We start from the raw sequence: 14,813 nt of genomic DNA on the forward strand, positions 1-14,813 counted from the left end.
TTTTTTTTTTTTTTTTTTTTGGTTTTTCGAGACAGGGTTTCTCTGTGTACCCCTGGCTGTCCTGGAACTCACTCTGTAGACCAGGCTGTCAGCCTGCTTTCTTATGGAACCCAGGACCACCAGCCTAGGGATGGCACCACCGACAGTGGGCTGGGTCCTCTCTTTCAGTCACTAATTAAGAAAATGCCCCACAGGCCTGCCTGCAGCCCGATCTGATGGAGGCATTTTCTTAGTTGAGGTTCTTTTCCTCTCAAATGACTTTAGCTTATGTCAAATTGACATAAAATTATCAAACATACCCTGAGGCCCATCTTCCAGGGGATTCTAGATTCTGTCACATTGACAATTAGCACTAACCATCACTAATCAGGATTCTATAAACAATTTTCAAACCCTCCTCTGTCCAAAGCACTGTGTGAGACCGAGTCTTAGAAGGGCAGAGTCTTAGGAAAGTTTTTGAGGAATAAAATTACAAGTAATGAAAAAAAAAACTGCTCCATCTGCAGGTCTGTGCTCACAGACTTAGAGCAGAATAAAAATGAGTACGGGTCAGAGCTGGTGTACTGGCACGTCACTCAGGGAGCAGAGGCAGAAGGATGGTGAATTGAAAGCAAACCTGGGCTACACAGTGATGTGTAAAATAAATGAACAAACAAATGAATGAACAAATGAATGAATGAATGAATGAATGAATGAATGAGTGGCTATATCTCAATCACAAGAGGAGAACAAGGCGGACTAATTTCGACCCTTTGAGTAGGGTTTCTTGGATCCTATCAAGAAGGAGCCTACAGCTTTGTTTTGATCCCACTTAGACCTTTGAAATTTGGCCTTTACTATAAAAACATAGCTGACTATGATTACTGTAGGCAGAGGCCATTTACCCCTATGTGTTTCTTCATGTCTCTATATGAGCTACAAAAGGCCCGCTCAATTCTCTGAACCGTACTTCCTACATCAAACAAGAAATCAGAGCTGTGGAGAGAGTATCCTTTCTGTTGCCTCCAAACCTAGTGTACCCAGAAATGCAGAGAGTTAATTTTCTGCAAGAGCTTGGCACTAGACTAGCAGAGATACATGGTTTCACTTCTCAAACCCTTGACTTGTTGCACTGATCAAACAGAGGCTCATAGGCATGGCCAGGAACACACGATTCATGCTTCCTCCTGCTCTGAAAGTCCGTTCTCTGGAACCAGCTCTTCCTCCCCAACAACGGATGAAGTTTAGGACAAATCTTGGGACTTTCCCAGTTCCTTTCATGTTACAAAACATTCTTATTTAACAACTAATGCGTTTGGATCCGTGAGATATCTAACTCCGTTTCCCTACGATGTTGCCAGTTTCCAAGTCACTTGCCTGCAGTAGTGAGGGTGGGCGTGGCTGGCTTCTTTCATCAACCCTTGGCCCCTCCCACACCTAGCAAATCCTGATTGATTTCAGAACACTTCATAGCAGCTTGGGGGATGAGGAAAGAAAAGAGGCCACTGGTCTTAACTTGACAGACCCTGCTGTATACAGGGTGACATTGTGTTCTCTGTTTCTGGCAAGGGTTTGAAGCTGATTGTCATCTGTGGGCTCTTGAATCTTGCCATCTGTCACCCATGAGCTCCTTGACATGGACAAATGTTTGCTGCTTTTTTCGAGGTAGTTACATATATTGCCTTTGGGGATCAACTCTAGTCTTTGTCTCTCTCTCTCTCTCTCTCTCTCTCTCTCTGTCTGTCTCTGTCTCTCTGTCTCTGTCTGTCTCTATCTGTCTCTCTCTCTGTCTGTCTCTGTCTCTCTCTCTGTGTCTCTGTCTCTCTCTCTGTCTCTGTCTCTCTCCCTTTGGTTCTGGGGCATCATGGCCATGACTTGAACATGTAGGTAAGTATTAAGTGCCCCCAGCTCAGCCCATGACTTTTTGAGATAAGGTCTAGAACTGGCGGTCCTCCTGTGTGGTGAGGTTTCAGGAGAGGGCCAGGTCACACCTGTCCTCTGGCATGGACCTGTTTCTTGAGAAACACACATTCTTTGTTGGCCTCACCATCTCACCATGCAAGCTGAGCTCTGCAGGGTGGCCCTCTTTTCCTCTGCTAGCTGTCTGTAGTCTTTCAGACTTTCCAAGGGACTCAGATAGTAATAATTGAGTATATAACCCCAGCTCCAGGGGATAGATCCCAAACCATTCCCATGGCCATGTTAAAGCCATTGGAAACTTCTCTATAATTTCGTTCCCAGCCAGCTTCATACTTCTTGCCTGCACATTAGATGCCGGTAGTCATCTACCGGAGTAAAGCCTCCAGGCTCACTTCCTGCCTCCCTCCCCGTGAGAGTAGGATGCACTATTTACTGAGGAACATGATTAATAGGAGGCTCAGTAAGGACCCTCCAGAGCACAGTGCCTGCCACTTATCTAAAGGATCCGTGATTAGGGATGTATTTGTCCCCTCAACCTCCGTGAGCGAGTTGCTGGTGAAACCATGTCTTTGAGGAAACTCCTAAGGCTGGTCTTCACAGGACCACAGTGACATGACATTTTCTGCAATGTGGTGCAGATGGACTTGAGTATTTGGCCATTGCTAACACTGCCTACTGGCCCTGGGGCTGCCCAAAGGCTGCCCCAACACTGGACAGAAGTGACGCTAAAAGGCAAAAGCTTTTTACATGAAAGCTATCCGTAAGATCGGCTGTAGGCAAGCCTGTAGAGCATTTTCATAATTGTGATTGATGGGAGAGGGCCCATCCCTGGGCTGGTGGTCCTGAGTTCTATAAGAAAGCAGACTGAGCAAGCCATGAGGAGCAAGCCAGTAAACAGCATCTCTCCATGGCCTCTGCATCAGCTCCTGGCTTCAGGTTCCTGTCCTGATCTGGCTTTCTTCAATGATGGACCACAACGTGGAGGTGTAAGCCAAATAAACTCCTTATCTTAGTCAGAGTTTCTATTCCTGCACAAACATCATGACCAAGAAGCAAGTTGGGGAGGAAAGGGTTTATTCAGCTTACATTTCCATACTGCTGTTGATCACCAAAAGATGCAGGACTGGAACTCAAGCAGGTCAGAAAGCTGATGAAGGAGCTGATGCAGAAGCCATGGAGGGATGTTCTTTACTGGCTTGCCTCCCCTGGCTTGCTCAGCCTGCTCTCTTATAGAACCAAGACTACCAGCCCAGAGATGGCACCACGCACAAGGGGCCCTCCCCACTTGATCACTAATTGAGAAACTGCCTTACAGCTGGATCTCATGGAGGCATTTCCCCAACTGAAGCTCCTTTCTCTGTGATAACTCCAGCCTGTGTCAAGTTGACACAAAATTAGCCAGTACACTCCTTCTTTCCCAACTTGCTTTTTTGTTTGTTGTTTGTTTTTTGAGACAGGGTTTCTCTGTGTAGCCCTGGCTCTCCTGGAACTCACTCTGTAGACCAGGCTGACCCAAACTCAGAGATCCACCTGCCTCTGCCTCCCAAATTCCTTTTGCTCATATTTCATTGCAGCAGTAGAAACTGTAACTAAGCCAGGGGGTATATGTGTGTGCATGTGTGTGCACGTGTGTGAAGGGCAAAGCTCCACACAGGGAATCTTTATCAGTTCCTCTCCACCAGTTTTAAATCTTCTATTGATTCCCTGTGAAACCCTCAGCATGCACTCCAAGACTATTCATCTCCTGGTCCCTCCACATCTGCTCTCCACCCCAGCAACCTTCCCCATCCCAAAAGATAACAACAACAAAAATAAGCAAAACAAAAACTTGTCTGTAGTGTGTCCCACCGTGCACCCTTCGTCCACACATCTTCACTTGCAAATGTTCATCGCCATGAGTCATTGTCTGGTTCGAGGTCTCCAGGCTTCTAATACAGTATCAATACTGGGGCCTCAATGGGACTCCTCTCAGATATCCTGTTGTTGCCCTGTGTCATGGGGATCCTGCAGCTTTGGATCTTCAGGACCAGCCCCTTCACACCCTCCAGCAGTGCATAGATGGGGTGGGTGTTGGGGTGAACCGACTCAGAGCCCTGGATCTGGGCCTGGGTGGTAGCTGAGTTGGTCAGCCTGCCAGCTCTCCTGTGCCCACACCACTAGGGTGAGCTCTCCAGCACTGCCTGGCTAAGCTCACCCAGTACCACAGCTGGCAGGGGGCAGAGCCAGCTCTCCCATTCTCATGCCCTCAAGGCCAACTCATCCAAGTGCTATCCAGATGAAGTGCAGGTGCTCTCCTACCTGCCACAGGCAGCCAGGGTCAAGTGGGAAAGAGCATCTCTCCCTCAACCACAACACCATAGGCAGGTAAGGGGCGGGGTCAACTCTCCCACTCTCACATGCTGGGGCAGCTCACCTCCCTCACCTCCCCCACCTCCCCCACCTCCCCCACCCCTGCCAACCAGGCGGGTCTCTGTGTGTCTTCTGCCCTCCCCTGCCTCCATGGGAGGGCCTCTTCTCTCCACCTTTTTATTAAGAGAAAAGATTTCTTTTCTTTTTAATTATATGTGTATGGGTTCAGGGCCCCTAGGAGTCCAGACAGGGCATCAGTTTCTGGAGTTGGTCACAGGAGGTTGTGCACTGCCTGATATGGGTGCCTAGGACATAACTGTGGCTCTTCAGAAGGTCTGAGCTGCTCTTCGCTGCTGGCCGAGGCTCTTCTCTAGCCGAGACACCCTGTTTTCTCGGACTCTTCTTGACCTTAGAGCTCAAGTTGTTGACTTACTGACAAGTGTGAGAGAGAGTGTGTGCATGTGTGTGTGTTTGTGTGTAAGTGTATGTGTGTGAGTGTGTGTGTTGGTGTGAGTGTGTGTAAGTGTATGTGTGAGAGTGTATGTTTGTAATTTGTGTGAGTGTGTGTGTGTTGGTGTGAGTGTGTGTGTGTGTGTGTTTGTATGAGTGTGTGTAAGTGAGTGTGTGTAAGTGTATGTGTTTGTGTGAGTGAGCATTTTGTGTATGTTTGTATGTGAGTGTGTAATACTGTTTGTATGTGAGAGCATGTGTGTTTATATATGTGTGTGTGTATGTATATGTATGATGTGTGTGCCTTTGTATGTGGAGAGAGTTGTGAGTGTAAATATAGGAGCTCTAGGATTCTGACTCGTGTCCTCACACTTGTTGAGCACAGCACTTTGCTGACTGAATCCAATTCTCCAGCCCCCCAATTCATAAAAGGGCAAAGCACATGCGACTGTTGGGGAGGCAGAAGAGCCTGGGGACTGCCCCTCACCTCTCTCAGCTCACTCGGGTTTCCCACAGGCTTTGGGATAGAGGCTTGGCAGGACTGCCAGATGCGGGGGAAGGTGGTCACGGAGCCTGCGGTCCTCTGGAGGCCCAAAGGGGATTCATTATTCTAAACATCTGACTTCAGTCAAAACTGTCTTTGGTCCAAGTTTCCAAGGGAGGAAAATCAACCCAAAGCTTAGAACAAAGTCTCGGGCAAACCAGAAACATGCCGGAGAGAGAAAGAAATGCAGGTGTCAGGCATTAAAATGATGGCTGATTGCGAGCCTCTCATGAGGGACAGGGAAATGTGAATGCACTAAAATGGACCAGAGAGGAGCCAGGGTGGGTCCTCGGGCTGAGGGATCGAGCTGGGGGCAAGCTAAAGGAAGAAAAATCTATACTGGCCAGAGACTAAGTTAATGGAAAATATAATTGAAGCGAATGAAATGCTCCACCCGTAGGTGGTGTGGCCCGGTGCCCTTTGAACCACGAAGGCAAGGCCTGGGCCACTGAGGCCCTAAGGGAAAATGAGGATTGCTTATCTGTAGGAACAAGGGCGGGACTGAGCCTGGGAACAGAAAAGCTGCGCCAGAGCCTCCTGAAAAGCTACAGAGAAAGGTGACTATTTGCGACCTCCGAGTCCCTTAGAGGACGGGGCCCCACAGCAACTGGCACGTGTTGGGAGCTGCGGCCCCCGGGAGTGTGGGCTAAACTGTCAGGAGCACGGACTCTGCACCCAGGTAGGATGAGAGGCAACCGAGTCTGGGGCTGAGAGGCGAAGTGGGAGCCCCCAACGCTTCCCTTCTTGCCTCGGGCTTCTTCTCCACTGGGGTCTCCTGCTCTGGAGACCACCCTGGTAAGAACTCCACAGCTCTTGGAAGCCGTGCCTGGCAGGCTTCGCTCCAGCCTTTTCTTCTCTGGGCTTTGAGACTGAAGGGCTGCCAGCTCTTTAGTGTCGCCGGGCCAAGCTGTTCTTGCGGAACCCTTTGAATTCTGCAGAAGAACTAGGCAGACCTGTAAAGGGCCAGACCATCCCTGAGAAAGGCCGTGGCTTTCAGCCTGGGGGAGGGTAGCAAAGTAGCATTAACTTCCAAGGGCTCATTCTGTACAGGAGAGAGAGAGAGAGAGAGAGACAGAGACAGAGAGAGAGAAACAGAGACAGAGACAGAGAGACAGAGAGAGAGACAGAGAGAGGAGAAGAGGAGAGGGGAGAGAGGAGAGAGAGAGAGAGAGAGAGAGAGAGAGAGAGAGAGAGAGAGAGAAGAGAGAAGAGAGGGGAGAGAGGGGGAGAGAGAGAGCGCTTGCACGCGTGATATGGCGTGTGTGTGTGTGTGTGTGTGTGTGTGTGTGTGTGTGTGTGTGTGTGTGTGGTGTGGTAGACTGGGGAGTGGATATGGTGGAAGACAGGTTAGTTTGAGTCTCTGGACATCACCGGGTAGAGGTATCGAGTGAGAAGGGTTTTGTGGGTGATCATCTTGCTGCATCTCAAGCCTTCATTAGAGATTGCTAGTAAAGTATTGCTTTGATCCACGGAGTAAAACTCATGGTCCAAGCTCCCTTGGCTGTTTGCAGTGGAGCCCGTGCCTTCCGCACAGAGGGCTACGGCTTGCTCTGCGTGTCTGTGTTTTTCACACAGGTCTCCCTTGTTTAGAGACTCTCGTCCTTTGTCTCTTGGCTCTGTCCTTCTTGTCCCTCTTTCTTCTGCTGCTGGAAGACCCCCCTCACTCCCACTGTCACCCCAGACCAGGGGCAGGCAGAGGGAGGGAGAAACTTTTTTCCTCAAAAGGAGAAACTTAGACAGGAGGCTCCTCCTATTCTAGAGATGCCTTTGGTTTCAGGCTTTTATACCTAGCAGCGGAGGAAACCGCAGTCCCCGAACAGCTCCACAATGGTGAAAAAGAAACACAAAGCTATCCAGAAAGTCCCCCAGACACCCAAACCCCAAAGCCCGCCCCCGCCGCCCCCCCCCCCATTTGTATGAATGCGCTGCGCATGCGCTTGCTGCTGAGCTGGCGCAAGCTCTAGTGTATACACAGAAAGCAGTGTATCGTTTTCTCTGAAGGAGACACGGAATGATTTACAAGTAGTTTCTCTGGAGTCTATGGACACAAGGGACTCGCAAGGTGTCTGAGGCCTGCCTTTGCCCAGCTGGCCCTTTCCACAGCCCCAGGCTGGATTCTGTCTCTGGGGACAGACAGCTTATTTCCGATAAGCAGGAGTTTTAAGAGGGTCCAGGAGAGAATAGACACCAGCCCTGTTTCCTGCCAGGCTTGTGGCTTTCCAGGTCTGTGTGGAAGGAAGGTGAAGTCTCTGAGGAGATTGGTTCTGGCTGATTCCAGGTCTGCTGGCCCCATCTGCTGTTCACAGTGTGGTCTGCCGCAAAACTGAAAGTAGTTCTCCCTGCCAGTAAGAAAACGGTCTTCCTTTGTATGGCATAGTGCAGTCAAGTTCGTAGGTTCCTAGGAGCTCCGCATACCTGTAACCCATCTCTCTGTCTGTTTAATGACTTAATGGTTTTTAATAGAATAAAGAGCATCCACTATCATGTTTTATATAAAAAAAAGAACAATTAGACTTAGATGTAAGAGAGAAATTTCAATCAATAGATTTGTAGCACAGTGGCCTAACTTTGGGGGAGACTGTAAGATTCCTCGGTGAAGTTTTTACTTTATTTCCTTTTTATTTGTTTGTGACTTTGCATATGTGGGTGCTGTACCAACAGCAGCCAGAAGAAGGCATAAGATTTCCCCAGGCGCTAACACTGCAGACAGTTGGGTTAAGCTCCGTTCTAAACCCATCCACTGTGGGTGCTCAGAACTGAACTCAGGACTTTAAGAGCAATACAGATTCTTAAAGCACTGAGCCATCTCTCCAGGCTCCCGAGAACGCTTTTCAGCAAGAGGCTCAGTTACTATAGAAGAGAAATATTGATTGATTCCAGCTCAGCATGTTCCCAGTGCTAGCATACCACCTTGCCAATGTTTACAATCTCTGAATAATACCTATCGACCTGTTGACTTGAGATGTCCCTTTTAACTGACTCACTCCTTCCTAGCAAGACTTTCATTAAGGATATAATTGTTCACTTTGCCAATTGTATTTTATGGATGTATATTAAAATAAATGACTATTAAAAATGAAGAGTCACGTGTGGTCACTTATACCTGTAATCTCAGCACTTATCAGAACTGATGTAAGTTCAATGCCAACCTGGGCTACATTGTGAGTTCCAGGCTAGCCTGGACTACTGAGTGAGATTCTGTCTGAGTACACCACCACCAAATCCGTTTACTCATCCTCAACCAAACTATCTCTTCCTAAACGCTGCATGTTTAAGTCCTAGCCCTAGGTCCTGTGAATGGGTCCTTATTTAGAAATACCGTCTTTGCTGAAAGGATCTATTAGTAGCTGATGAGATCCCATTGGACTGGGGATTATTTCAAAGTAGAAGGAGACAGGGATACATTAACACTCATGCACAAGTTTTGTGTAGACAAATGTTTCCTTTGTGCCCGTTCCCAGGTACAGTTCTGAGTCATGTGACAGTTCTGCCTTATGCGTCTGCCCATTCCCAGGTACAATTCTGAGTCATGTGACAGTTCTGCCTTATGCGTCTGTTTTCCGAAGTATCCGAGCCATCAGCAGAACACAAGGGCTCTGATTTCCCTGCAGCGCCAGTGAGCGTGGGGGGGGGGGGACGTCTATCCATGGCTGAGTTGTTAGGGGCCGTCTATTCATGACTGAGTTGTTAGGGGCCGTCTATTCACGGCTGAGTTGTTAAATGCAGTCTGGGTTCAGGTTCCTTGTTAGAGTATTCTCTCCTGGCTTGTGGCTTTGGTTTTGTTTGGTTTTTGATAGCGTTTTTGAAGAGTACAAGTCTTCAATTTTGATGAAGTCCGGAATTTGGTTGTTGTGACTTTTGTGGCTCGTGCATCAAATTTACTTATTTATTTAGCAGGTTCTCACTGCAGCACTGGCTGACCTAGAACCTATAGTAACCCACCTGCCTCTGTCTCCCGATGTCCGGGATTAGAGAGGCATGTGCCACCTGCATCATGCCAAATCTTAAGAACACGTTCCCAATATTTTTGTCCTCACCTCTTACATTTCCTCTTAAGGGGATATTAAAATTCATTTTAACTTTTCCTATAAGGTAAAGAAAGGTCGAAATGCATTGTTTCTTGTGTGGTTGGTTTTCTAAACCCTGTCTGTTGAAAGACTTCTTTGCTTCCTCACTAAAGGGTCTTAGCTGACAAACCATCGCATGTAGATAAATGGTGTTTTTACTATTCAGTTATATCTTCTTTCAACAGTGCTGCATAGTTTCTAGGATATACATTGAGAATTCTTCTGGTCTACTTATTTCTAAGTGTTTCACTGGTTTTAGCTCCCATTGTATGGTATCAATTTCTTGATTTCATTTTAGGTTGTTCGGTGTTCCTGTGTTGATTTTGCACCTTGTAGTCTTGCTGATAATTTATCGGTTCCGGTAATTTTAAAACTGGATTCTTTAGGACTTCCTATGTACAGGGGTGATTTTGCTTCCTTTTCCAATCTGGAAACCTGCCCTGGCTTTTCCTTATCAAATCTCCATGGCTGGAACCTCCAGCACAAAGCCAGTGTGGACACAGAAAGCAGCATCCAGTCTTTCCTCATAGATGTTTAGTTGAGGAAGTTCTCTTCTGTCCAGGCTGACTGACTGATCTGTCATGAAATGGTGTAAGGTTTTGTCACATGCTCTTCTGTGCCTGTTGAGATGATCATGTAGTCTTTGGGTTGTTGTATTCCACCAATATGGCATATTAACTTATTTTTGGATGTTAAATTACCTCTCAATTTCTCCTTGGTTGTGGTAACTCTTCCTGAATCCCATCAGTTTCAATCTCATCAGTATTGGGCGAAGGACTTCTGCGCCTGTATGAACAGGAAACTATTTCCTCTAACCCTCCTTTATCCTACGGTGTCTGTCTGGATTTGGTATTAAAGTGATAGTACTTTCACAGAATGAGTTGGAAAGCATTCTATTCTCTTTTATTATTTTTTGGGGGGGGAAGAGAATCTGTATTTTTTTTCCTTGAAATTTTTGGTAGAGTTTGCCTACAAATCATTTATGTCTTGTCTTCCTTTGTGGATATTTTTTAAGTGACTAATTCAATCTCTTGTTGCAGGTCTATACTTCACAGATTATCATTGAGTCAGCTCCAGTAATTTTCCCATTTCATTCAAAGTACCTAATTATTTACAGTCATTTGTAGCAAACTGTAAAAAGAATTATTTTAGATAACCCATATAAAAGACACCCAATCCAGGTATTTTATCTACAAGCTGTAAGCCTAGATTGGGCAGGCTTGGAGCTCCTCTAACTCACATCCCAGCCGTCTGTCCCTTGTCACTTGTGGTTTCTCCTGTTCATAGTCCACCTTCACTCAAACCTCAAGTCCCGCCTTCCTCTCCCTACTGCCCAATCACAGGCTCTGGCCTTTTATTAAGCAATTAACTTTAAATAGGGAAGCAGGGTTTACATAGCACCCCTTGGTGTATGTGATGATCTCCTTGTTGGCATCCGACAGTAGTTAACATCTGAATGCACAGACCAACCCCCAGCAGCATACTTTAATTTTTCTTGTTCCTGTAAGGTTGAGAGAAATATCTTTTTATTTGTGAATCTAGTGATCTGAGTTGCCTACACTTTTGTCAAGACATTCAAAGATTTGCCAACTTTGTTAGTGTTACCAAAGAACCAGCTTTTGTTACCTTTTTCCCCCTAGTGTTTTTCTATCAGATTAACTTCTGCTCAAATCTCCATACATTTGCTATAAATTAAATTTACTCAGTTTTTAATATCTTGGGTTTTTTTTTTGTTTTTTGTTTTGTTTTGTTTTTATGTTTTTTGGTTTTGGCTTTTTGAGACAGGGTTTCTCTGTGTAGCCCTGGCTGTCCTGGAACTCACTCTGTAGACCAGGCTGGCCTCGAACTCAGAAATCTGCCTGCCTCTGCCTCCCGAGTGCTGGGATTAAAGGTGTGCGCCACCATGCCTGGCTAGTTTTTAATGTCTTAAGGTGAATGGTTATATGAGCATTTCCACCCTTCACAATATAAAAGGTTTTTTATTTTATTTTATTTTATGTCTGTGTGTTATTTGCCTGCATGCATGTCTATGCACCTGATGCCTGCAGAGGCCAGAAGAGGATGTCAGATCCCTTAGAACGGTAGCTGCAGACAGTTGTGAGCTAACATATGGGTGCTGGGATTGAACAGAGACCCCTTGGAAGAGCAGCCAGTGCTCTTAACTGCTCGGCCACCTCTCCGGGTTCTCGAGGTTCATCGTCACCTCTCCAGCCCTAAAATAGAAGATGGATGCACTACAAAGTTTACCTCTAAGTTTCTGCCTTAGGCTTACGTCTTGGAAGCTCTTATTTCCAGGCAGTCTCCATGAAGTCCCGGGAGTGGGACCTGCCACTTACCCTAATAATATCAAATCTTAGTTTTTCAGTACCTTCCTGCAGGCGGAACAGAGACAAGGAGAAGGTGTTAGAGTCTAGCAGCCCCAAATATGCTTCTTCATTGCCAATCCTGGAACACTTTTTTTTTAAAAAAACTGATTGTGGATGTTTTGGGATATCAGGATCTGTTTTGATGGTATTTCATATTTGATTAAATTACTGGTGGTTTTGACCGGGTTGGGAGTGAGGAAGAATAATAATATCCTCTTTATTTTTATCTCTATGTTGTATCTGGACCTTTTTACACACACACACACACACACACACCATTTGGCCACATGTCAGCTCACCAACAGAACTATTGTTTTTTGGCTTGGCTTGGCTTAATTTATTTTCAGGTGATTTGGGGCCAAGATTGCCACTGGGCTTTCTGTACACGGGAGAACCTAGCTCTTGGTTCCTGCCTGGTGAGGCAAAGTCCCCGCCTGCTACCAGTGCTGCTCAGAGCTATTGTGTGTGTTCTTTGTCCATACTTACTGGTAATAGTGACCATGTCAGAGTCAGTTTCGTCAAGATGGAGGCTCAGGGAGCTCCCCGGGCTTCTCTCATGTCTGCTCTCTGTGTCCCTTACTTTTTAGCTAAGGTAGCCACTGCTGAAGAGTGTCTGGCAAACGCAGTGGGCATGAACCGCTACGCCATGGACTTTAGCCACAGGGGCTCCGTAACCCACTCCTCACTGTACAAGAGGCTGACCTGTGGAGACAGCCACCTTGCCGGAGGCCCCGCCACCACCACCAGTGGTTCCCGCACCAACCCTGTGCCCTCTGGAGGTTCGTCGTCACCTGGACTGAGGCTCCCAGCCTCTAGCCCCAAGAGGAATGGAACAGCCATCGAAGGAAACCGATGTGGTAATACGATGCCCACTCTGGAAACACTGCACAGGGGAGAAGTTAGAGTAATATGCACATGACACCTCTGGGAAACTAGAACGTTCCACAGCCCCCTTGAGATTGTATTATTCTTATAGGCAGCCAATCTAACTGCTGATCATAAGTGAACCAAAGGGCACATTGGGTTAGGAATAACCAGTAGACTCCAAAATGCCCACGGGCTCAAAGGTCAAAAACAGATTAGTTCAAGAGTCCAAAGTGGATGTTCCACCTCCATTCAGGGACCCTTGTTCTGTCCCTCTTGGGTCTCTACCATGCCTGTCTGTCTTTGCACCCCTGCATCTAGTGGACAGGTTGGGGATGGCACTATGATGCCCAGGAAGAGATAGGCATGGGCATCAGTCACAATCTATTGGCAAATTCATTCATCCGTGACTCAAGTTCCCTGGAGAAAGCAGAAAAGACACAAAGTGTTTCCATGCTGGTTGGTCATTAGGTCCTCTTGTCTCCCTCACAAGGGAAACATAATTCACGAAAGTGTTCAGAGGGACATAGGATTCTAGGAATTAAATAGAGGCCATTCTGATAGATGCTGTGCCCAATCTGCAACCTGGACCATCTGTAACCCAGAGTGGCATGAATTTAGTACAACACATGTCATATGCCATCATATCACATGTCGAAAGATTGGGCAACCCTGCTTCATGACGTGACTGACGAGCTATGCATTGGTGGATGAGCAGCTGCAGAGTGGAGTGACTGACGATCTATGCATTGGTGCATGAGCAGCTGCAGACACCCCTGCTTCATGATGTGACTGACGAGCTATGCGTTGGTGCATGAGCAGCTGCAGAGTGGATGGATACTTTTATGGATGCCGCAGCCTGGAAATCTGGATTTCCTTTTCAAGTCCTGGTTTCTCTGTGCTTCTGTTTCCTTCCCTGAGGAATTGAAATTGTTAGTGCCAGCCACCCTTTCCTCATAGAATCACAGGGAAGGTTCAATGGGGTTATATGTGTATTTAGTAGAAAACCTATGGCACAGTAAGTGGCTAATAAGTGCTAATACCGTAGATCCCATGAACACATCCCTCAGCAGACCATAGCCTATCTCACAGCTGGAAATGCTGATGGGACGCCAGGCCGGAGTCAGGCGATCCTCACCCCTCTGGCACTACTACCCACTGGGATGGTTGTGTGCACTTTGGCAAGCCACATCTCTTCTCTTCTCCAGGTGTGGATCCCTTTTACAATGGCTGCCACGAATCACTCCTGTGAGCTGTTTTGTATAATTCAACACACACACACTGCACACACACACACACACACACACACACACACACACACACACACACTTCCCTCCAACAGCTTTACCTATCCCAGAAGGGCCTCCGCTTACCAAGAGTGGAAAGATCAGCAGAGACCCCTTAAAGGAGACATAGCTCTGAAAGTCAGAAAAAATGAAATTATTCATTCTTTATAGTTGCAGGAACTCTTCAGTGTAAGTATTCCATTGACATTGTCTCTGCAGGGTGCTAAAAGGGGGAAAATGCAAATTACCTATACCTGAGCAAGCCGCTCAGAGGGTTGGGTCTCTCTCAGGTCTCTGAAAGAACTTCCCATTTCTGCTACACCTCCTTTTCTAGAATTTAGTCACATGGCCACTAGCTGCAAGGGAAACTAGGAAAAGTGGAAACTAGGGAAACTAGGAAAGGTGGTTTTAATTCCAAGTAGGAATCAGGGATCCTGTTATAAAGAATCAGGGAAAGAGATGTTCTGCAAGCAACTGATGGCTTCGCAACCCTTCCTTGTTAAGAATGTCTGCATTCAGCCTGGCGTGGTGGCGCACGCCTTGGATCCCAGCACTTGGGAGGCAGAGGCAGGCGGATTTCTGAGTTCGAGGCCAGCCTGGTCTACAAAGTGAGTTCCAGGACAGCCAGGACTATACAGAAAAACCCTGTCTCGAAAAACAAAAAACAAAAACAAAAAAAAACCCAAAAGAATGTCTTCATTCTCTATTCCTCCACCCCCCCCAACCCCACTCCCGGCCCCACCTGGCACTTCATTCCTATCTAAGTATTACTCTGTCCTGCCACAGTATGGGGACCATGACTTCAATTTTGTGAACGCCTTATTTACATTTGAATCTCCAACAGTCAAGCAAAGGGGGGCTTGTGTCATTTAGTGAGAGCACCAACTATGGACTTTTTCTTTCTTTCTTTCTTTCTTTCTTTCTTTCTTTCTTTCTTTCTTTCTTTCTTTCTTTCTTTCTTCTTCTTCTTCTTCTTCTTCTTCTTCTT

The 14,813-nt window shown here is 46.8% G+C and overlaps 1 protein-coding gene across 1 annotated transcript in view; it reads left to right on the plus strand.

Annotated features, from left to right (window-relative positions):
* The window catches only part of Scml4 (Scm polycomb group protein like 4), a 98,403-nt gene that overhangs the window by 74,557 nt on the left and 9,033 nt on the right, over positions 1 to 14,813 (plus strand). The window contains 1 exon segment of the mRNA XM_021205714.2: positions 12,263 to 12,532. Coding sequence (XP_021061373.2) covers positions 12,263 to 12,532 — 270 coding nt within the window.

This window comes from Mus pahari, chromosome 9 (genome assembly GCF_900095145.1).
Source record: "Mus pahari chromosome 9, PAHARI_EIJ_v1.1, whole genome shotgun sequence".
Taxonomy (NCBI): domain Eukaryota; kingdom Metazoa; phylum Chordata; class Mammalia; order Rodentia; family Muridae; genus Mus; species Mus pahari.